This window comes from Oenanthe melanoleuca, chromosome 26 (assembly GCF_029582105.1).
Source record: "Oenanthe melanoleuca isolate GR-GAL-2019-014 chromosome 26, OMel1.0, whole genome shotgun sequence".
Lineage (NCBI taxonomy): Eukaryota > Metazoa > Chordata > Aves > Passeriformes > Muscicapidae > Oenanthe > Oenanthe melanoleuca.
Genome location: NC_079359.1, coordinates 5273892 through 5296647, shown reverse-complemented (window position 1 = coordinate 5296647; position 22756 = coordinate 5273892). Strand labels below are relative to the sequence as shown.

Sequence of the window (22756 nt, the reverse complement as noted above, 5' to 3'; positions counted from 1 at the left end):
TGGTGTTTCCCACCTGCGCCCCATGTCTGGTCTGGCCTTGCTCATCTGGGGTTCAAGGCTGCCCAGAGCACAGGTCAGAGGAGGCTGGGGGGCTCAGCCTGGAGAAAAGGGGGCTCAGGGGCCCCTTGTGGCTCTGCACAACCCCCTGACAGGAGGAGTGGGGCTCTGCTCTCTGGGAACGAGGGACAGGACAAGAGGAAACAGCCTCAAGTTGTGCCAGGGAAGGTTTAGGTTGGATACTGGGGGAAAGTTCTTCCCTGAAAAGGTTGTCAGGCAGTGGCTCAGCTGCCCAGGGCTGCCCAAGTCCCTGGAAATGTTCAAATGGTGAACATGGCAATGCTGGGTTAACCATTGAACTCCATGGTCTTAGAGGGCGTTTCCAATTAAATGATTTCATCATTCTGTGTTTTGGGGACCTTCCACCCACACCTCCCTCCCTCCATCGCTGGGCTCACTGCCCTGGCTCCTGCCCCTCACCTCGGATCAGCCCCGGCATCAAGACCAGAAGGGAACCAGCTCCTTTCAGCTCGTTTCTTTAATAAGGAGACGGAAATCATTACAAAATAACCATCGAACGATCAGAGACGGAACGACAGAGTCCACACGAGGGGAAGGGGCGTTAAAAGCAGCTCCCGCCGGAGCCGAGCGCTGTGGGGCCGGGGGCGGCCGAGGAGCTGCCTCCTCCCTCAGGTCGGGAGAAAAAGGAAAAGGAGCCCGAGCCTATCGCCAAGACCCGTGGGTTCGCTTCCTTTTTTAACCCCGGGAGCATCTCCGTGGCACAGCTGGGTTTGCTCCGCGGCGCCGCCAGGAGAGGGAAGTGCCAGCTCGCTGCCACCGACTGGACATGGCAGAAATATCCCAAACTGCTCCGAAAAGCCTTTTCACCGGCAGCTCGACCCCAACATCCGTGGCAGCGCTGTCCCGTCCCCGCGCCCGGGTGACAGCGGTGCGGCTGCGGCTCCTGCGCCCCACGACACGGGGGACGCGGACACGGGGGAGGTCACGGCTCGCCCGGGCTGGCCCGCGGGTCCGTGCTCTCATATGGCTTCTAAAGTTGCTCTGACGTGAATGCACCAACGCGACACAGGACACCGAAGCGACGATGTTGCTGCTACCCGGCCATGGGACAAACGCGACAAGACACAGAACACGACACACGTGGACGCCACGGCTGCGTCGGGCACAGCTCACCCTCCGCTGGCGGGCCGGGCTTGGCATGCTTTGCTTCTTGGCATTATTTTCTTCTTTAATATCATTTAATTGGGGATTTTCATTTAATTTGGGAGGGAAAAAAAATCAGGGCGGTGGAGAGCTCTCGAGCGATGAGTTTTGGTGGTCGCCGCCGGCTCCGTGGCGAGGCCGGAGCGGGGGACGGGCGGTGGCAGCGCCGCTGGGTCGGGCCATGCTGCTACTGCTACGTGGGTGCTTCGCATGCACTGCTGTGGTATTTACAGCTATGTCTCCGTATCATTTACCTACACACAGCTAAGGGGGGTCAGAGGCAGCGCAGATGGCTTCAGGATGTTGGTTGGTTTTCCCTTGTTTATTAAAAAAAAAAAAATAAATCATGTATTAAAGTCAAAGTTTTCCCCCTCCCCAAGGCTTAAAGAGTCTAAATGGAAAGCAGCCAGGTGGGATCTCCACTCCTGGCGAGACCCCGGTCCGTGCGGCGGGTCTGGGGCGGGGGGTGGTGGGCGGAGAGGAGCACACGGGAGGGTGCAACTGGCGTGTGCAGGTGTGCAGGTGTGCAGGTGTGCAGGTGTGCATGTGTGCAGGGGTGCAGATGTGCAGGTGTGCATCTGTGCTGTGCAGGTGTGCAGGTGTGCAGGTGTGCAGATGTGCAGGTGTGCAGGTGTGCAGGTGTGCAGGTGTGATGTGCAGGTGTGCAGGTGTGATGTGCAGGTGTGCAGATGTGTAGATGTGCAGGTGTGCAGGTGTGCAGGTGTGAGATGTGAGGTGTGAGGTGTGCACACCTCCACCTGCTTTCCCGGGAAGGCTGCGGGGCCATGCACAGTCACTGGCTGCAAACAGTAGATTTCAGTGCTTTTTCTAATTCCTCCTCTTTTAACCCATTCCATGTAAGGCAAATGCCCCCAGAAACTGCCCCTTGTGGTGCCTGGACGGACCCTGAAATGAGACTGAGTCCTACCAGTGCTCCTGACATGGGGCATCAGCCCCCTCCAGCTCCCCACTATTAAAAGCATCCCAAGACTTGTCCCTTTGGCTACAGGGTTAGGACAGGACCCCATCTGTTGACACTGACACATCCATTAGGAAAAGGGACTAATTAAAGCTGGAGATGGCCCCTGCAGACCCAGCCTGGCCCCAGTGCCACCTCCATCAGCACACAGGCCAAGTGCAGTGGTGGTGGAGGTGGGCATTAGAGGTCCCTGCCCAACATCCCCTTCCCAGACTGCAGCTTGGCCATCTGAGCCCCAAACCTCCCACGGATGGAGATCTCCTGCCCTGGGGACCTGTCCCAGAGCTGCACAACCCTCCTGGGACAGGGGCTGGTCCCTGTATCCATTTGAGCCCCCCCAGCCAAGTTTCCAGCAGCTGCCACCAAGTTTCCCATGATCTCCCCTCCTCTGGAGAGGGCTGGGAGCCCTTTGGGAAGTCAGAGCTGTGGGAGCTGCCAAAGCATCCAACAGCACTGGGATGAGCTCAGTTTTGGCACTTTGTCCCTGGACCCTGCACCTCAGTCCCAGGTGTTGGACCCTCAGAGCAGCATCTCCAGTGCCAGCACATCCTCAGGACTCAGCCCTTCACTGCTGCAGTGCTGGAACCTCCAGCACCGAGTCCGGGGAAGCCAAAGGGAGCAGAGTGTGAGGCTGCTGTGGAGGGACACGAGCTAACACCAGTGCTCCAGCACAGACTGGACTGAACTGGGCAGGGCTGCTGCACCCTCTCCCAGCTGCAGAGAACTCTGTTGGCTTTCTGACTCAGGGGCTTTTCTGGAACAGTGGCAGAAGCAGCCTAGAGAAGCTCTTAGCCACTGTCAGGGTCATGGATATGGCTTATTCCCCCAAGGGGAGCAGGACAGGGTGGGTTCAGCAGCCAATGGCCTGGTGGGGAGTAGCAGCTCGTGGGGTCAGGGGCTTTGGTCCCTTGCTGGCCCCGGGCTTGCTGCTGCCATCCCCACCCACAGCAGGTGGTGGGGCTGGAGCTCCCCATGGCCCAGCTGCCCTGAGGCTGGGAGTGCCCTCAGTGCAGCTGAGCCCTGGGACAGTCCCTGGGAGACACCTGGTGCAGCTCTGGGGGGCTGCCCCCATCACCTCTGGAGACCTCTCATTGTAAATCTCCTTGTGGAAGCATTTTGATCTATGGGATTCACCAAGCATGGTGGGACAGATGCAAATCACCCAGCGCTGCCCCTCTGGGGACAAAACAGAGGTGCTGGTGCTGGTGCTGGTGCTGATCCACACAGTGCTGCTGGTGCATCCACATTTCCTCCTTGCAGCAGCCCTCTCCAGGCTCCCTGTGCCCAGTTCCCACAGCTCCTGCTGCAGCACTGAGGGCTTGGCACCCCACCACCACAGCAGCACCCACGGCCCCTGCAAGCCTCTCCTCAGCCTCCAAACCTGGAGCTGGCCAGGGGCACTCAGCCTTCCTTGGGGAGGGCCAGGGGGAGGCAGCTGGGTCTCCTCAGAGGGTCTTCTGCAGCAATTTTCTGTCTCTCTGCTGCTCATGCCCAGCCAAGCACAGGGGGTCTGGTCATCTCGCACCATCAGGCTCCAGAATCTCCTCCACGAAACATTCCAGGGCTCCCACGTGATCCCAGGGGCAGGAGGGTGGCAGCAGGGCTGCAGGCTGGTGACACAGCTGCTGGGGAAGGCCCCAGCTGTGACAGTGGTTTGCACTGGGCAGGGATGGCAAACAGAGGCAATGGGACATGCAGCAGAAGGGAGCGATGCTGAAGAACAGAAAGAACCATCCATGTCTTTAACCTCTTCCCCTGGAAGCATTGGGACTGCCTGGATACCCTTCCAGAGGCATTAAAGGGCATTTCAGCTTCAAACAGAACAAAAACCCGAAAGGAAGGTGCAGAACTGAGGTATCAGTAGCTCTGGGCCAGCTGTCCGTGGGGCACTGGTGGCCAGCAGAGCTATTTGTTCTTGCCAAGAGCTGCATCCACCTCCTCCTCGGGTTTCAGCGAGTGCCACTGGGCGATGGGGCGCCGGGGGTTGGCCAGCATGTCGGACCAGTGCCGCAGCTCCGTGCCCGTGGAGTTCAGCCCCGTGAAGATCTTGCCAATGGCCTCGTTCTTCCCCAGCTTGTCGTAGTCCAGCACCGTGATCACCACCTGCACTTTCTGAAGGAGGAAAGCTTCTTTAGAGGGGTGGAAAAGCTCCAGGGTGCCCCAGGGGTCCCCCAGGGGGATCCCTCACTCTGGCCCCTCTTGGGGCAGCTTTTTCCCAGTTTCCTTCATGTCCTTCTCTAAGGAGCACAGAGCCCAGTGGGGGCCCAGCTCCTCCTGAGCTGGTTCACCTGGGAAAGGTCACCAAGGGCTGTGGGCTACTGGGCAGGGGCAAGGGGCACTTGCACAGGACATGGAGGGGCAGAAGGCAGCGACCGAGAGTCCAAAATGCCCCCAGGACCTCCCTGTCATGCTGAGGGTGAGGCTGTAGGGTCAGGAGCAGAGGAAAGCCCAGTTTCAGCCCTGATCTGGAGTGGGGTTCATCTCCCATGGGTGCTGCCCTGCCTCCCACCCCTGCCCCCACAGCAGCTGCTCTCAGCACCAGCCCAGGCCCAGATGGGACTGGCAGGATCTGCTGGGTGAGCAGAGCAGGAGCTCAGCAGGAGCAGCTCAGGCTGCTGCAACAAGGGCTCAGCAGCTCCAGGGCTTCTGCCATCCCAGGGGAGCCTTCAGACAAACCTGTATCTGCTCAAAGGGGATCTCAAAGCTGAAGGACTCATTGAAGTAGGGGTTCAGGGTCTTCTTTTTGACTGTGGTCTTCTTCTTCTTCAACCTCTTGCCGTTCTGCAGCAGGTGGATCTTCACGTAGGGATCTGGGGGTCAGGGTGGGCATTACCCAGGGCTGAGGTGCCCTGGGGACCCCCCTGCCCTGGCCCCAGAGTCATCTCAGCCCAGGGTAAGGGAGAGACCACCCGAGTAAAGGTGCTCTGAGGCTTGTGAATGGATGCCAAAGACAAAATGGTTGGGCTGTCCAAGCCAGGCCTGGGCCTGGCTCTGAGTGTTCTGGTCTGGGTGGGGATCAGGTGGAACTTGATGAACCTGGAGGTCTCTTCCAACAGAAATGATTCTGGGATTCTGTGCTGTGGACCCCCTTGTAGGAAGCAGGGGACAGTGGAGTAACAGCTGGGTGGGTTCTGGCCCTGGTCCCCCCTGTTTCTGGAGCAGGAAATCCCACAATAATTCTGAATCCTTGCAGCCATGCAGGTACTGCTCTTGTCATGGTTAAAGCATGTCTGCAGAGTGCTGAGGACCCCTGGGCACAGAGCCCAGCCCCAGGATGGGCTGGGAAGATGCTTTAGGCACAAAACATGCTGTTGACTGAGGTCCCCAGCTTCCAGGTCAAGGAGGAGCAGGACCAGAGCAAATGGCAGAGGAGCACTTTCACCAGCCAGGTCCTGCAGCACCTGGTCCTGCTCGAACCAGGGGACCAAGAGTCAGGGAAGCCCCCCATGCCCATCTCCCCTCACCCCCAGCCAGACCTGGGCTCCCTCCAGCCCTGGGGCAGCTCTGGGGGCTTTCCCAAGCTCTGCCAGACAGAGACCCCGAGTCCTTCCCCACAGAGGATGCTGAGAGCCCCAGAGGGGCAGGGGGAGGCTGTCTCTGAGCAACACCCACCTGAGAGGCCCCCAACATCCATCTTCTTCAGGTTCTTGGCTTCCAGGATGCAGACTGTGAGCTTCCCGGCCGTGGGCACGTACCGGAGGGAGATGCAGATGTCCCCCAGCTTCTCTGGCTGCCAGGCACAGCAAGGGGGGAGATCAGAGCCTTGCCAGTGCCTGGGGCTCCAGGGTTTGGAAACAACCATATGCAGGTCCCCCACACCCTGCTCAGCCCAGGCACAAGCTGGCACCCTGTGCACCAGCACAAGAGTTTGCTCACTGGGTGCAGGACAAGCCAGGCCCAGCACAGCACTCAGGATGTTTTATAGGCTTGATTTTTCGCTATAGAAACATTTTTCCAGAGAGGAACAGCAGGTCAGATCGTGCCAGGAATGACTGTCAGGATTTCCATGGTACCCTGGAGGGACCCCTGAGGGCAGAGCTCACCCCACACCCCCATCCCAGCCCCACCTCCTCCTTCTCGCCGCTCTGCAGGTCCCTCCACTCCTCGATGGGCTGCCCCAGGTCCACGGTGTTCATGGGCACCTTCACCTCCCCGATGATGTCATGCTTGGAGAAGCGATCGAAGTCGTAGATGGCCATGACCAGGGTCTTCCCTCCCAGCTCCTGGTAGGGCACCTGCACAGAGGGACAGCACTGGGCTGCAAGGGGCTCACAGGAGCACCTGCACAGAGGGACAGCACTGGGCTGCAAGGGGCTCACAGGAGCCGAGCCAGGACCAGCACCCCTGGAGGGGAAAGCCAGCACACGGCACTGCTGCTGCCAGGGGAAGGGCTGCAGTGGGAGAATCCACCCTGTGCTGTGGCTGAAGGGGCTCACCTTGAAGGTGAAGGTCTCATTGAAGGCAGGGTTGAGGGTCTTCTTCTGCACTTTGGTCTCATACTTCTTCTTCTTGTCAGGGAGCAGGAACACCTTGACGTAGGGGTCTGAGGTGCCTCCCATGTCCAAAGCTGGCAGCTCAGCAGCTTGGAGGATCCCCACTGTGAGCTGGAAGGGCAGAGGAGCCCTCAGTCACAGCCCAGCCATGCAATGCAGCTGCCAAGGGCTCCTCTCCAGTTCAACATGGGGCAGGACATCCTGCGACACAGCACCAGCTCCTCCAGCCTCACGTGCCTCCCGTCCAGCACAAAGACCTGTCCTCCCTCAGCTCCCTCCCCTGGGCAAACCCCACTCCCCAGCTGAGCCCAGCCCCTCCATCACCTGGTTTGCCTGGAAATCGTAGTCCAGAGAGAACTGCAGCTTGCCCAGGTTCTCTGGCTCCTTCTCCTCTTCCTCACCTTCCCCCTCGGTCAGACCCGTCTCTGCGTCGTCGTCGTCCTGTTGGTCCTGGGATGGCAGCGCCGGTGTCCAGCTCAGCAGGACAGTCACAGCCCAGCCCAGCCCCACAGCACTGGGGCTCTCAGCCCTCCTGGCACCTCAACACCCCCCAGAGGCACGGGGTCCCACGGGCTGGGGGCACGGAGCACTGGCACAGCAGGCTGGGGTGGCACTGGCTGTGCCACAGCCTTGCAGCTCCCAGGGAGCCCCAGGGCTGCCAGGACAAGGGACTGACTCCAGGGGAGGGAGGTTTGGTGCTTGCAGGTCCTGTGCCAGTACAGCCAGGGCTAAGGGCTGTCAGGGCATTTCCAGCCTTTGTAAGCTCAGCAATAGATTGTCCCCAGGGAATCCACCCCTCTTCTGCCTTCCCAGGCACAGCCCATGGGGTGGCAGTCCCAGCTCCTCGCCCTCTCTCTGATGTGTCCCCAGCCCCCACCCCAGCCAGGAAGCAGGTGATGGAGAAGGACATGGTGACACTTACGTGGAGGGTGTCCCAGAGCAGAGAGGCAGCCAGGGCAGGGGGCAGGAGGACAGCCAGGGCAGAGAGAGACACGTTAGACAGACAGTGAGGGAGCCCTGGTGGGGTGGGGATCAGGGCCGGCCCTGCCTGAGGGGCCCCAGAGGACACAGCCCTCGCTCTGCACTGGGGAATCCCACCCCACACCTCCCCTCTCCTGCTCCAGCCCTGCCTGCACGCCCATGGTGCCCACATGGCTCTGTGGAGCAGGAACAGACACCCAAATTCTCCTGAAATGGCTGGGGTGGCCCCAAGCCGTGGGTCCCACTGCCTTGGGCTGGCCACAGCATGAGCTACCAGCAGCTGCCAGTTCAGCACAGATGTTCTGGGGATCCCAAACTGGTGTTTTGGCCTGGTGAATCTCCCCTCTCAGCTAAAGGCTCAGAGAAATTAGTCTGACCAGTGAGGGGTAGAAACACAAGGGATTGAACCAACATTCCCTGGCTCAGGTGAAGCATTGCCAGCTTGAGCCTGGTCCATCTGGGCCACCAAACACTGGAAGAGGACAGTGCTGTCTCAGGTCCTGGCCCCACTGTCCCATGCTGGGGTCCTGGTGGCTCCATCCCAATCTGCTGCCTGATCCATAACTCAGCCCAGCAGGACATCACCTGGTTGCCTGACTTCATGTCCTTCATGTTCATGGCATTCTTCATGCCTTTGCCCTTCTCCTTCTTGTTCTTCTTCTTCTTGCAGCAGCACTTCTTGCAGATGCAGAAGCAGCAGGTGAGGATGAGGAGCCCGGCCACGACGGCGATGGCGATGAGGGCCCAGGGTGGCACTGTGGGCAAAAGGCAGAGCTGGGCTGAGCCCTGAGCTCCCTGCACCCCAAACCTCCTGCACCCCAAAACCTCCTGCACAGCCTGTGCTGGCCCAGGGCTGGGGCCACCACCAGGTAACACCAGGAAAGGAGCGACTCACAGGGGATCTTGTTGAGCTCGTTCATGAACTTGTCCCGCAGCTTGGTGAACACGTCCTCCCGGCTCTCGCCCGGCGCCGCCTCGGTGGAGTTGTCGGTGCTGCTGATGGGCGGCGTGCTGGCCGTGGCCTCGGGGGCCACCACCGACTGCTTGAACGTCATGGTGGCTTGGGGCCTGAAACAGCAACAGTCACACGGGGCCCTGCTGCCCCAGGGTCCCCAGTGTCCCCAGTGTCCCCAGTGTCCCCAGTGCCCCAGTGTCCCCAGTGTCCCCACTGTCACCAGTGTCACCACTGTCACCAGTGTCCCCAGTGTCCCCAGTGTCCCCAGTGTCCCCACTGTCACCACTGTCACCAGTGTCCCCAGTGCCCCAGTGTCCCCAGTGTCACCAGTGTCCCCAGTGCCCCAGTGTCCCCAGTGTCCCCAGTGTCACCAGTGTCACCAGTGTCCCCAGTGCCCCAGGGTCCCCAGTGTCCCCAGTGTCACCACTGTCCCCAGTGCCCCAGTGTCCCCAGTGTCCCCAGTGTCACCAGTGTCACCAGTGTCCCCACTGTCCCAGTGTCCCCACTGTCACCAGTGTCCCCAGTGCCCCAGGGTCCCCAGTGTCCCCAGTGTCACCACTGTCCCCAGTGCCCCAGTGTCCCCAGTGTCACCAGTGTCACCAGTGTCACCAGTGTCACCAGTGTCCCCAGTGTCCCCAGTGTCACCAGTGTCCCCAGTGTCCCCACTGTCCTAGTGTCCCCACTGTCACCAGTGTCCCCAGTGTCCCCAGTGTCCCCACTGTCACCAGTGTCACCAGTGTCCCCACTGTCCCAGTGTCCCCAGTGCCCCAGTGTCCCCAGTGCCCCAGTGTCCCCAGTGTCACCAGTGTCACCAGTGTCCCCACTGTCCCAGTGTCCCCAGTGCCCCAGTGTCCCCAGTGCCCCAGTGTCCCCAGTGTCACCAGTGTCCCCAGTGCCCCAGTGTCCCCAGTGTCCCCAGTGTCACCAGTGTCACCAGTGTCCCCACTGTCCCAGTGTCCCCACTGTCACCAGTGTCCCCAGTGCCCCAGGGTCCCCAGTGTCCCCAGTGTCACCACTGTCCCCAGTGCCCCAGTGTCCCCACTGTCCCAGTGTCACCAGTGTCACCAGTGTCCCCAGTGTCCCAGTGTCCCCAGTGTCACCAGTGTCACCAGTGTCCCCAGTGTCCCCAGTGTCCCCAGTGTCACCAGTGTCCCAGTGTCACCCAGTGTCCCCACTGTCCCCAGTGTCCCCACTGTCACCAGTGTCCCCAGTGTCCCCAGTGTCCCCAGTGTCACCAGTGTCACCAGTGTCACCAGTGTCCCCAGTGTCCCCACTGTCACACCCCAGTGTCCCCAGTGTCCCCAGTGTCACTGTCACACCCCGTGTCCCCAGTGTCCCCAGGGCAGCAGGCTGCACCAGGACACTCATCCTGTGCTGGGGGGCACAGACCCAGTGTCTGTGAGAGGCCACCTGGATCCCCCACAAGCTCAGCTGGCCCCTGGGTTTCCTGGCCCAGCTTTGCATCGATGCTGGTGCCAGCTGAAGCCTCCCAGGGACAATGGGGACACTCCTGGGAGGACATTCACTGGCAAGGCCCCTGGGTTTGCATCCCCAGGAGAGAAGAATGAGGTCAGTCTGGACAAATCCAGCCCTCCCATCTCCTCTTTTCTCAGGCAGGGACCCCAGGCCCTCTCACCACAGGGACCCTGTGCTGGTGTGGCACCTCAGGGTTTGCTCCCAGCCCCAGGGGAGCCTCCAAGTCTGGGAACAGAAGAGCAGCAGCACACTGCTCCTCTTCCAGCCCCCTGGGGGCTTTGGCAGAGCACATTCAGAGGATGGATGGAAGCAGGGAAGAGCTGGCTCTACACAGCAGTGGCAGGTTCAGTGTGCAGGTCCATGACACGTGTCACAGGTGTCCTGGGTGCCACCCCTGCCAGCCCCACGGGGCTCCCCTGGCCAGCTCTGCTCCTCCATGGAGCCAGGGAAGGTGTTCAGGTCACAGCCAGGGCTGCAGCACAGCCTGACATGCTCAGCACCCCTCCCCAGCCCGGCTGGGTCTGAGCACCCTGTCCCCATCCCAGCCCCTGTCCCTGTCCCAGCCCCTGTTCCCATCCCTGTCCCAGCCCCCTGTCTCCATCCCAACCCCCTGTTCCCATCCCTGTCCCAGCCCCCTGTCCCTGTCCCTGTCCCCATCCCAACCCCCTGTCCCTGTTCCCATCCCGTCCCTGTCCCATCCCCCCCTGTCCCCATCCCAGCCCCCTGTCTCCTGTCCCCATCCCTGTCCCCGTCCCCGTCCCCGTCCCAGCCCCTTCCCCCGGCAGCGGGCGGGGGCCGTGCGGGCTCGGCTGCGGCACTGCATTGCAGTCCTGCTCCGGCTCCGCTGCCTTTTTTTTTTTTTTTTTTCATTCCTTTTGCAATTTTTTTCCCCTGCTCTTTGCAAGTTGCGGCAGGCGCTGGCGAGGGGCCGAGCGGGCGGCGGTGCGGGCGAGAGGAGAGCTCGCCCCCAAATCCCCAGCGCGCCCCGAACCCCGCTGCGCTGCCCTGCCGAGCGCTCGCTGCGGTTCTGCAAGTTTGCTCCTTATTCCTGCCTGGTTTGGAGTTGTTCCCCGCCACCCCCCGCTGCTCCCCATCACTGCCCTGACGATTTGGGACACAAAGAAGACACGGGGGTTGTAATTAACCATTTCTATCAGTCCTTGCCAAAGAACAAGCGTGGGTTAAGGCACCATAAAACACTGGCTAGGAAGGAACCCCTTGCTGCCTTGCTGGTCCCTGGGGATCACCCAGCCCCTCTCTGGGGTGCAGCACCCATCGGGGGAGGCTGATGGGAACAGTAGGACCTACTGCACCCCTCCCTCCCCACCAAAAAACCCACCAGGAGCTCCCCATGGAGCAGGACAGGGTGGGCTTCAGCTGCTGCAGACACCCCAGGGACAGAGGGTGGCACATCACCCAGGCACCTCCATTGACTGCCCCCGGGTGTGGGGTCCCCACAGCCCCCCAGCTGCCAACTCTGCCCCCACAGGGCTTTATGGCTTTATCTTCTCCTTGCTGCTCCAGCCCCTCAGGGTATAACCCTGAACCCCACCAAACACATCACCCTCACAGTGCACTTCTCCTCCAATGCATCCCCCTGCAGCCCCCAGTGCAGCACCCCAAATCCACCACTGCAGCACCCCCACATCCCAGAGGACATCCCATATCCCGTGCCTGCAGCAGCTTCCCAGACCCCCTAACAGACCACCCCAGCCTCTCTTCATGCATGCACCTGCATGCTGCACCACCTCAGAGCCCCTAAACCCGTCTGCACCCCACACCTGGTACCCTGTACCCTCAGGCAGTGTGCTCCAGCTGCAAACATCTGGCCTAGAAGGAGCCCCCGGGGGCTGTACCCAGCCAACTCCCCCCAGGCTTGGCCCTCAAACTGGCCCCAGGTCCCCCCAGCCCCTGTTAAAGCTGATACTGAGCCCTGAGAAATGCACTGGCTTCAGACCAGCCCTTCCTGGTGTAACCCTCCCTGGCTCCACCGCTGGTTTTAGGGAGCAGGAGGGGGTGTCCCCCTCCCTTTCACATATTCCATTTGCTGCATTCCATTTGCTGGCAGCACCCCAAGATCTGGTGGGATGTCAATCCCAGGCTGGAGCCAGCAATCCCATCCCCATCTATCCCCAGGGCATTCCCTGTACACAGAAAACAGTTCAGACACTGGAAAAATTCCCTTCCTGAGCTCTTCATCCCTCCTCCTCCTCCTCCATCAAATACTCCATCCCAGAGACCACCCCCCCGCTCCCCCCATGCTGCTGCAGAACCTGGCACAAAAAAGATTTGGGGTTTCTCCAGAGCTGGTCCCATCATGGGTATCCACTGGCCCAGCAGTAGCTCCCTGTCTGGATGGGATGGGGAAGGTTCAGGGGGATTCACTGCCTGGGGGGCTTTGAGGACCATGCAGGGACAAATGGGAAATCAACGGGCAGTGGCTCTCATCAGCCAGGATGTTCTGCGAAAGACCAGAGCCAGGATGAGAATTTGGGGATGCAGGGAAGGACCAGGATGTCTCTGGACAGGGCAGCACCCGGGGAGCTCAGTCCCATCAGGGTAAGGGCTTGTGGGGAATCCAGCTGCTCCCTCCTCCAGCAGCAGGAACTCCCTCCTCGGGAAGGTGAAAGCCGCAGGGATGATGGAGCAGGAACAGCAACAGTGAAGATTAATGAGGCTGAGGCAGCAATTAGCAGCAGGCAGAGCTGACCCAGCACAGGCTGGGTGTGGGCAGGCGGGTCCGGGGGTCCCAACCCGGCCCAGAGGGATGGAGCGTCCCGGGGAGACCCTGAGGGGGGAAGGCTCGGTAGCTAATGAGGGGCGGGCCCCGAGCGACGAGTTACTGCTGGGATGGGATGGGATGGGATGGGATGGGATGGGATGGGATGGGATGGGATGGGATGGGATGGGATGGGATGGGATGGGATGGGATGGGATGGGATGGGATGGGATGGGATGGGATGGGATGGGATGGGAGAACCCCCCAGGCCTCCACGAACCCGGAGCTGACCCCAGAACTGCTGCCGTGTGCCAGGGCCTGGGCTTGGATGACCATGAGGGAAAATCCCAGCCCGGTTTCAAGGTGGGACGCGTCCCGCCCGCCTGGGCACTGCAGAGCCCGCACAGCCCCGCAGGGCAGCCCGGGGCAAGCAGAGATCCCAGAGCACAGCTGCGGTACCCGGCAGGGCCCGTCTGGATTCTGGTGCCAGCAGGAGTTTTGCTCCTGGGTGAGGAGCACAAGAGCTGCAGGGACCGGGCGGGGCGTGGGGCCGGAGCTGCGGCTCACAGCGCTGGGACAGCAGGCTCTGAGGCAAAAACATGACTTAGCTCCCAATGGTCATTTAAACAACAGAGGATTCCTGGCAGGGGATGTGTGAAGGCGCCAGCCCAAAGGATCAGCGAGCAGGGAGGGAGGGGAGGGGGTGCTGGGTGGGAGATGCTGCAGGACCCTGGTGCAAAGGGACTCAGCAAAGCTGGAATCTCAGCCCTGCTCCCCTTCCCAGCCACAGCAGCTGCACCAGCGGTGCCAGGTCAGACCTCAGCAGCCAGGATGGTGCAGCAGCCCCGGCATCCCCCCACATTCCCACCCTGACCCGCTGAGGCCAAGGGGAGTCTCTGCTCCCCCAGCTCCACTCTTCTCAGGGGAGGTGTTCCTACAGCTGAGGGCTGTGACAGGGGATGTGGCACCGCAGTGTGAGCTGCTGAGACATCACCTGTTCTCAGGTTCTCCTGTCCCCAAACCCATGTTTGAGCAGGTGCTGCTGGCCAGACACCCCCACCCACCAAGGGAAACTGAGGCACGGCATGGGAAGCACCCTGAGAGAGGAAATCCCTGGCCAGGTCAGCATTCCTGCAGCTCTGGGTGGGCCAGGGACAGGCACCAGACCTCACTGGGACCCCAGCACTGCTCCCCACCCTGCAGGCTCCAGCAGCACCTCTGGACAGGACCAGAGCTGGCCAGCACCTCCTCCCCACCACGGCACACTCCACTCAGGGCCTCATCACCCTTTTTTTAATTAAAAATAACAACTTGCTGGGGTTCAGCAGCCCCAAACAGGGATTTGGGAAGGGCACCACACTGCACAGCTCGGGATGAGCTCCTGCCTCAGAGCCCCTGGCCTCAAGGAAGGAGACTCAGCCACCAGCTCACGAGGGAGAGCTTCTAAAATAAAAAATTAAACCCTGATGGTGGTTTCACAGCCAGTGCTTTCCTAGGAGAGAGGATCTGTGTTACTCACAGCAAAACCAAGCGAGCCCTAGCAGTAAATGCAGCCTTAAGGCACCTTTGGCCATCATTTGGGTTCCAGACTGATGGCTTCTGCTGCTCCCAAGCCAAACCAGTGGCTCCTGCTGCCAGAATTCTCCCACTGGATGGACACCTAAAGGTCAGTGTGGGGAAGGGATGATCCCACCCTGCCCTGCTCGCTCCTGTGCATCTCGCCCTGCAAAGCATCACCCCAGCCAACACCCACCAGGTACTGGGGTGCCCCTCAGCACTGGCAGGGCCCCCAAAGCATTGTACTCAGGGAGATGGAAAATCAGTCCCTATCCAGGGACACCTCCCTGCATGGGACCACTGCTGGCACCCAGCAGCACCAGGGTGAGAGGCAGCTCAGGGATTTTCTGTGCCTTTGCCTCTAAAATCAGAACACACTGAGGGGGACGAGGGCAGTGACAGCCCATGGTGCCAGCACCTGCACCAGAGGAGAGAAGGGCCCACTGCTGGGCACTGGAGCCCTGTCTGGCACCCAGAGGTGCTGATTCCCCAAAACCCACTTTTTCTACAGGGATCAGGCCCTGGCTCTGGTTTGCAGCTGCCCCAGGAAGGAAGGGCAGGAGAGAGCTGAGCTGGGACTGGTGCCAGGGCTCCCACAGCCACTGCCACCTGAAATTTGGGTGCCAACAGCAAAAGGACTGGTGAGCACCTCTCCACTGTGGTCTCTGTTCCCCTCTGTCTCCCATCTCTGCTTCACTGCTCTCATCCCACAGGGATGCTGCAGGGGCTGCAGGCACCACTCACCACCAGCACTTCATCCAGAGGATTTCAGCTCGTGCCATGTGCCACCATGGCACAGGCAGAAAAAGCAGCTGGGGGTGCTGGAGACCACAGTTTCCTGAGCTGTGGGGACACAGCTATGACCAAGGACAGCAGAGCACATGGAACACCTCACATAGCACTGACCACTGCCAGAGCAAAGCACCAGGCTCACCCCAACCCCAGGCAGCACAGGCAGTCCACCCTTGGCACACAGAACCATCAATGGCCAAAGGAGCCTCCCAGAGAGCAAGTTCCAGGTGCTGCCAGAGCCCAGCCCGGTCCCCAGCACTGTGATGCTGTGGCAGCAGTGCCTTGCTCTGAAGGCACCATGAGAGCAGCTAAATAGGGCAGCAGATGGTGATGGGCTGAGCTGCCCTGGCACTTTGAAGCCACCTCACAGCCAAGAGCTCCAAGTTCTGCCCTCCTGGGTGGGCATCACACTGCTGGCACCACAGCCATGGCCCTGTGCCACACTGATGGCTCAGATCAGCCTGGCAGGAGAGACAAGGAGCCAGGTCAGCTCCTGGGGAAGAGCCAGGAGTGAGCTGGGGTGCTGCAGATCGATGGCAGACAGGAGCAGGGAGCACACCCCCTGCTGCTCCCCAGCTACACACGGGCCAAGCAGGCAGGCACGAGGCACAAGGGCCACGTCCAGGGGCAGACCCAGGAGATCTCCACAGCTCCCAGACAAGCACAAGGTCTTGATGGGCTGGTGACAGAATCCAGGAAACCATCTCCCAGCCCTGGGAGCTCCCAGCAATGCTCATCCTGCTCCTCCTCCCTGTCAGGGCTGGGTGCCTGTGGGAGCAGTGCTGATGCTGCTTGCCCAGCTCCAAGGCAGAGCAGAGCTCTGTGTCCCCAGGGCCATCTGGCCTTGTGGCATTTGGGTGGCAAAGGAAATGGAAGGAGTACAATGATGGATCAGCAAGGACACAGCACCACAGCAGCCCAGGGGATTTTGTTGTGTCACAAAGCCCCCCAAGGCCAGGACACAGGACTGACTCCTGTGAATAAACCTCGTGCAGATGGAGAAATGTCACTGGGAGAGCTGGGAGCAGAGCTGGGGTGATGAGCAGAGCCCTGAACACCACAGGGTGTTCCTCTGTCCCTGCCCAGCCCTCTGAACTGCATGCCCAAGTGTTCTGTCAGCACAAGCAAACAGCACAGCCTGCCAGGGCTGCAGGAGCAGCACTCCACCAGTGCCTCCTGGAGCAGACTGCTCTTCCCCTGGAAAAGCCTGAAGAGCCCAGATGCAAACAGCCTGGTTCCTGAGCTGGTGCTGGTGGTCCCCATCCCTTCCAAGGGTCCCCCATGGCCTCTCCCTGCTGGGCTGCCTGTGGCACAGAGCAGAGCAGGCACAGCACACACTGCAGCACCTGCCAGTGTCAGCACAAGCCAGCACCTTCATCCCAGACACTAACCCAGCTCTGCCAGGCCTCAGCTCCAGGAGAAAACCCTGGGACTCCCCTAGGAACAGAGCAAGACAGCAACAGAGCCCACAGGGAGCCCATGTGCTTGTAAATCCACGCATGACTCTGAAATTTGGGGTTGTTTTCTTCCTTGAATCCTCTGCTGGGAGCTGTGGTGCCACTTGGGGCTCCCCAGAACCAGCAGCCCTCAGTCCCAGCCTGTCCCCAGGGACACCCTGTGTCCTGCAGGAGGAGAGGAGGCATCTCCCTGGGAGATGAGCAGTTTGGAGGCTGATCCCACCACCATGGTTTTGGTGTAATTGCTGTGGTGTGAGGCACCACATGAGGCTCACAGGAGTCAGGGATGCTCATCCCATGCCAGCACTGCCAGAATGTCAGCTGCCAGATCAGCTCTGCTGATCCCAAACCATCCTGGCACACTGGCATGTCTTGGGCATCCTGCTGCTCACAGACACTCCCAATCCCCACAGCTTAGCCTGGCCCCAGAGCAGATCCCCAGTCCCTGGCAGCAGGACAGTCCTCCCAGGCCACCTCCAGCCCAGCACACACTCAGGGCTTGGACTGCCCCATCACCTCCCACAGCACCACCTACTCCTCATGCCACAAGCACCCACTTTGCTCCTGGTCCCCCCATATCCCCAGGGATGCACAAGCCCAGAGTCCACATCTGCTGCACCTTGCAGGGCTGGGAAAAGCTGGGGAGCATGAAACACCCCAGATAAATTAAACCACAACAGCTTTCCTTTAAGTGCAAGAGGAGAAGGACACTCTGTCAGTGCCAGAAATGCCTTCCAGGCCAGTGGGCACTGGAGCTCTGTCTGGCACCCAGAGGTGCTGATTCCCCAAAACCCACTTTTTCTACAGGGATCAGGCTCTGGTTTGCAGCTACCCCAGGAAGGAAGGGCAGGAGAGAGCTGAGCTGGGACTGGTGCCAGGGCTCCCACAGCCACTGCCACCTGAAATTTGGGTGCCAGCAGCAGAGGGACTGGTGAGCACCTTGTCCCCCTCTCCACTGTGGTCTCTGTTCCCCTCTGTCTCCCATCTCTGCTTCACTGCTCTCATCCCACAGGAAAGCTGCAGGGGCTGCAGGCACCACTCACCACTAGCACTTCATCCAGAGGATTTCAGCTCGTGCCATGTGCCAGTGGGGATGGGTTTGGTGCAACAGTCAGACAGCTGCCCGTGTGGGACAGTGGGACTGGCTCCAGACGGCAGGAATTTGGCACAGCCCAGCACTGCACAGGTACTGCCAGAGCTGCTGCAGTCACCCCTCTCAAAGCACCAGCACCAGCAGAGCCACCCCAGGGGGACAGGGAGCCCTGCCAGGCTCTGAGTGCTGACCAGCAGCTGAATTCAGGGACAGCACGATTCCTGCTCCGAACACCAGAGCAGATGCAACATCACAACTTCCAGCATGCAGGAAGCAATGGAGCAGGTGGTCCCACTGGGATGTGGCAGCCCCCAAACTCAGCAGGAGACACCAGGATCCCACACCCCAGGGCTGGCAGGAAGGGGCAGCACCATCCCCAGCTGCAGGATCACACCAGTTTGGGGCATTCGGATTCCAGACGCACGCTGCCTAATTTACGGTTTAATTAATAAATGGGGAATTATGCCAAGTTTATCCAATACTTTTGGATGCATGATGTTATCAAAATCCCATTACTGATGAAGGAAGGCATGAAGAGCAAAATTAGCTTTGGCATCTGAAACAGTTCAGTCAATGCAATAACACAATTATTAGGGCTAATAATCAAAGAGCGCTTTGGGGAACGCAGGAGCTGAGCTGAGGGCAAGAGCTGGGGAAGAGCTGGGTGTTCATCCAGGAGGAAAGGCCGACTGCAGCCAAGGGCAAAAGCATTTTGCTGATTGCACTTACTGGCGGCTCCAGATAAGTGGCACAGGGAAGGTGCTGGTGGCCATCAGGCTGAGGAGGAGCACGGCCGGGCACAGCGCCGAGCTGCACTGCCGCCAGTAGGGAATTAAAAAATGCAGGATTTTAAACCAGTGGGCACTGGGTCCCATCTGTACACTGGGCATTGATCCTGCTGGAGGACACCACGGCTGCCAGCTCGCAGCTCTCTGCGCAGCCCGGGGAAGGAGAAACTCCAGTCATGATGAGGAGCCGCAGTCACCCGGCTCCCAGAGCTGGGACTCTGCCAAAACCATGGAGAGCTGGAGGAAGGACCTGCGGGGGAGCGGGAGCCCCGGCTCACTTCAGTTGCCTCTAGCTGTAGCCCAGTGACCATCCCTGGGGCTTATGGAGCAGGAGGCAGCAAACGCCACAGTGGCTGTGTTTGGAAACCCCCTCCCCAGGCGTATTTATAATATATACCCATGTACATGCATGAGGGTGTATGTGGCTGTATTTGTGCGTCCTCCCTCCTGCGGAGCGCGGGCAGCAGGGCAGAGCCAGGGCGGCAATGCAGTGCAGCCGGGCTGATCGCCACCGCCACCACCGCGCTCAGGCAGCGAGGGACGTGTCCTCCCCCTGCAGAATCGGGGGCACCGGGGCTCCAGGCTGGCTCCCAGCAAGCGGGGCAGCGGTGCTCACCACGGGAGGCCGGGCAGGGTGCCAGGGGACCGGGCAAGGTCAGACCCATTCCTGCATTACGTTCATAAGCAAGGAAGAGACATGGCATCCCTCTGAGAGGCGCTGGGGTTTGGGGGCACTGGGGTGCTCTGCTGGGTGCTCTGTTCTCGAGCAACACAGGTGACTCCCACTGCCACGGCTGGCCTCAATGACCTTGGGTGCATCATCTCCTCCTCGATGCCTCACTCTCCCGCTGCACACAGACCACCGCCAGCCACGCGTCTCCCTGCTGCCAAAGGCACCACTCGCAGCAAGGGCGCAGAGCCCCGGGGCTGCCCCAGCGGTGCCCGGGGGTCCGGCAGCCCCCGGCGTGCGGCCGAGGCTCTGTGCTAGCCAGGAGTAATGCAGCAGGCTGGAGACTCCTGCCGGCGGCTGCGCTGCCGCTCGGTGCGTGCAGGAGTAACACTGCTGCAGCAGCACCTCGTACCAGCCAGCCTGCGCTCAGGACTGAAGTTTTGCTGCAGCAGAGGAGGGGAGTCCAGCAGCGCTCTGCAGCTCCACAGCGCAGCAGGCTGTGCTGTCGGACACTCTGCAGTGGGTGACACCCCGCGGCACCCCGGCCACTCTCGCTCGGAGCACAGAAGAGCGCTGCGCCAAGGAGCGCCCGTGCAGGGAGAAAACACAGAGACACTGATCCAGTCGGAGACCACGAAGCAATAGGTGACACAGACTTGTGTTCCCCCCTCTCTGTGCCACAGTCACCTTGCAATGCTGCCTGTCCCCTGCGCAATTTGCAGAGCTCCTCTGGGATCACTCTTTAAAACTAGGCTGAGGGGAGCAGCGATGTGCTGGGCACGGCAAGGACTGCAGCATCCCGGTGTGACATCCCCGGCGCTGGACTGAGCCTCTCTGCACGGCTGCACCCTGACGGCACCCAGCCAGCGCAGGAGTGCTGGAGGATCCCGGACATGGTGTAACCACGGCGCGGGAATCCAGACTAAGGGTCTGCCTGGAGCTGGCTCCTGGCCAGGCCACTACGAAGAAGCCGTCAGAGCACCGGGGCTTGTAGCTGCCCACGCTGTGGCCACGTCGCTCCCCGGGTTCCCAGCACCAGGGTGGGCTCCCCGCAATGCTGTGGGAACAGCCCCGCGCCCCCGCCGCTCTCGGGGCCAGCACCCCAAGGGCACTCACTGCCGGGCACCCGCAGGGATGAGGAGCTGGAGCATCCCGCAGCGCCCAGAGGGCACCTTTGACCCGGCGGCACCGCGCGGCATCCCCGGGAGGGTCCCCACGCCCCTGGGTGCTCCCGCCAGTTCCGCAGCCTCCTGCATCACTGGCCGCCCCCCTCTCCATCTGTCCAGGCTCCGTTCCCAGCCGCCTTCTGGGCGCAATCCCCCACGGGCTGCTGGTAGCTCTGGGACCCGTGTCCCGGGATGAGTTCCAGGGAAAAGCGCAAATCCCTGCCCCGCTCCCGGCACCGGGACACGGCGAGGTGCTCTCCATCCCACCCCACTGGGGACAATCGCGCCGGGCGGCGGCGCCGGGACGAGACCCGCGAGAGCTCGGGCTGCCCCGTCCCGCAGAGCCCGCGCCGCTGCGGCAGCGGGGGAAACTTCTGCGGGAGCGCGGGCGGACACTCACCGGCGGGGCGGCGGCGGGAGCGCTGCGGCTCGGTCCGTGCGGTCCGGGCGGGCGGGGATGGAGAGCAGCGCTCGGTGCGGGGCGGGCGGGGATGGAGCGCTCGGTGCGGGGATGGAGCGCTCGGTGCGGGGCGGGCGGCGGGACCTGCGCGGCGCTGCGGCAGCCCCGGCCCCTCCGGGCTCGCCCCTCCGCCAGGCTCCGCCCGCCACCGGCAGCCCCGCCCGCGGCCCCGCCCGCGCACCTCGGCCCGCCGGGGGCGATAACCGGGGCTCGTGCGGGAGCGGCACCGCCCGCGGCGTCCGGGAATCGGCACCGGGCACCTGTCACCGGGCACCCCATGGGGTCACCTCACACTGGGCACCGGGAAACCCCCATCGGGGTAACCTCACACCGGGCACTTCACACCAGCACTGAACAGGCACCCCGCATCGGGGTCACCTCACACACAGCGCTGACACCAGGGACTTCCATCAAGCGCCTCGTACCAGGCAGTAGCGCTTGGCACCAACACCGAACACTTCACATCAGGCACGCTGGTCCCTTCTCAGCGGTGACCTTGCCCAGATCAGCACCCGCCACCACTGCGGCCACCACCGCCACCGGGACCTGCCAGGCCGCAGGACAGAGGCGCTGGAGGCAGCTCCACGTGCCTCCCCCAGATCCAGAGGGCTCCTGGGAACCAGCTTTGATTTTAGAGCCAAAACATCAGGAAAAAGGTGATGGGGTTGAGTGAGGAGCCCGGGTGGGGAGCAGAGGGCAGTGCGGGAACAGTTTTGCCCCTGCTATGGGATTCCTTTCCCATCAACGGACCCTCGAGTGGGAAAGGGAGCCCTTGGAGACTCCTTACTCCCCACACATGAGCCAGGGACAGGGACCCTGTGAATTCACCCCAAATCACCCCAGCTGAGGGTCTGTCACCTCCATTCCCTCAGCCCTCGGTCCCAGTGTCACAGCCGGAGCATCTGAGCTACACAGGAGGCGACCGGCTGCTCCAGCCGCTGCAGCCAGAGACTCTGGAAAGGTGGTGCCTGGAGCAGGAGGGGATCCCGAGGTCCCAGCCCAGCTGGGACTGCATTGCCCAAGACTTCTGCACACCCAGTTTTGCTGCAGCAAAACCCCCTCCCAGCCTTGCACCAGCCCCCGGCACACATCACCGGGTACTGCGGGCAGGGGAAGGGTCCTGCATGGGGCCACATCCCCACTACAGCATCCAGGGGAGCTGGTTGCCCGGAGCGAAGGGACCCTCTCCTGCCCATCACCCTTGAAAAGGATGGATGAGTGCTCCCAAACGCAGGAGTCCGTCTGGAATTGGAGCGTCAGCATCGTCCACGTGTGGTCCTTCTGCATCGCGCCCCCGCCCCATGGCTCGGGCCGATTCCTCTGGCTCTGCGCCGTGGCAATTCCCGCAGTCACGATGCGGGACCCTTCTGCTGCTCCCCTGCCTCCTCTCCCGCCTGCTCTGCTGCCTGCGCAGCCCTGGAGTCAGCACAGGTCGGGGGCACGCACCGGGCGCATCTCTGCGGGCGGGAGCCCGGGCGTTACCAACCCCGAACCGCACCCAACGTAACGAACTCGTGTGAACTCGGCCTGCGGGAGGAGCCGATGGGAAGAGCCCTCTCCTGGCCCTGGATCCGCCACTGCAGCCTCTCACAGCTCATCGCAACCCCATCATTAATTAGCGGCTCCTGAAGCATCTGTCCCCGCCCCGCTATCGCTCTCCGGAGGGGAAAACAGATTTGGAGGCGCCGCGGGAAGACCGGGCTGTCCCCGCCTGCTCCAGCCTCCAGCCGTGCTCTGCAAACTGGACTTGCACAAGCGACACTATGGCACCTCTGTCCCCTGTGCTGATGTGGCATCTGTCACCATCACATCCTTTCAAATGGGAGATCAGATCAGACCTGCTTAGGCCAAAGGGGCCCTGGGAATGCCCACCCACCCCGAGTCCTGCCCCCCGTGCTCACCTCGGGTAAGACCTTTCTCTCCTGCCCCAGGAAAGGGATCTCCTGCTA

The 22756-nt window shown here is 61.5% G+C and overlaps 1 protein-coding gene across 1 annotated transcript; it reads right to left on the bottom strand.

Moving 5' to 3' along the window:
• Positions 1–518: 518 nt before the first annotated feature.
• Positions 519–20931, bottom strand: SYT2 (synaptotagmin 2). The gene is made up of 9 exons (XM_056511592.1): positions 20748–20931; positions 8570–8742; positions 8260–8429; positions 7018–7134; positions 6637–6804; positions 6268–6435; positions 5813–5930; positions 4877–5010; positions 519–4312 (listed from the first exon to the last, which is right to left on the bottom strand). Exons 2-9 carry the CDS (start codon positions 8727–8729, stop codon positions 4106–4108), a joined length of 1242 nt encoding a protein of 413 aa, XP_056367567.1. The 5' UTR covers positions 8730–8742; positions 20748–20931; the 3' UTR covers positions 519–4105.
• Between the last annotated feature and the right edge of the window lie 1825 nt (positions 20932–22756).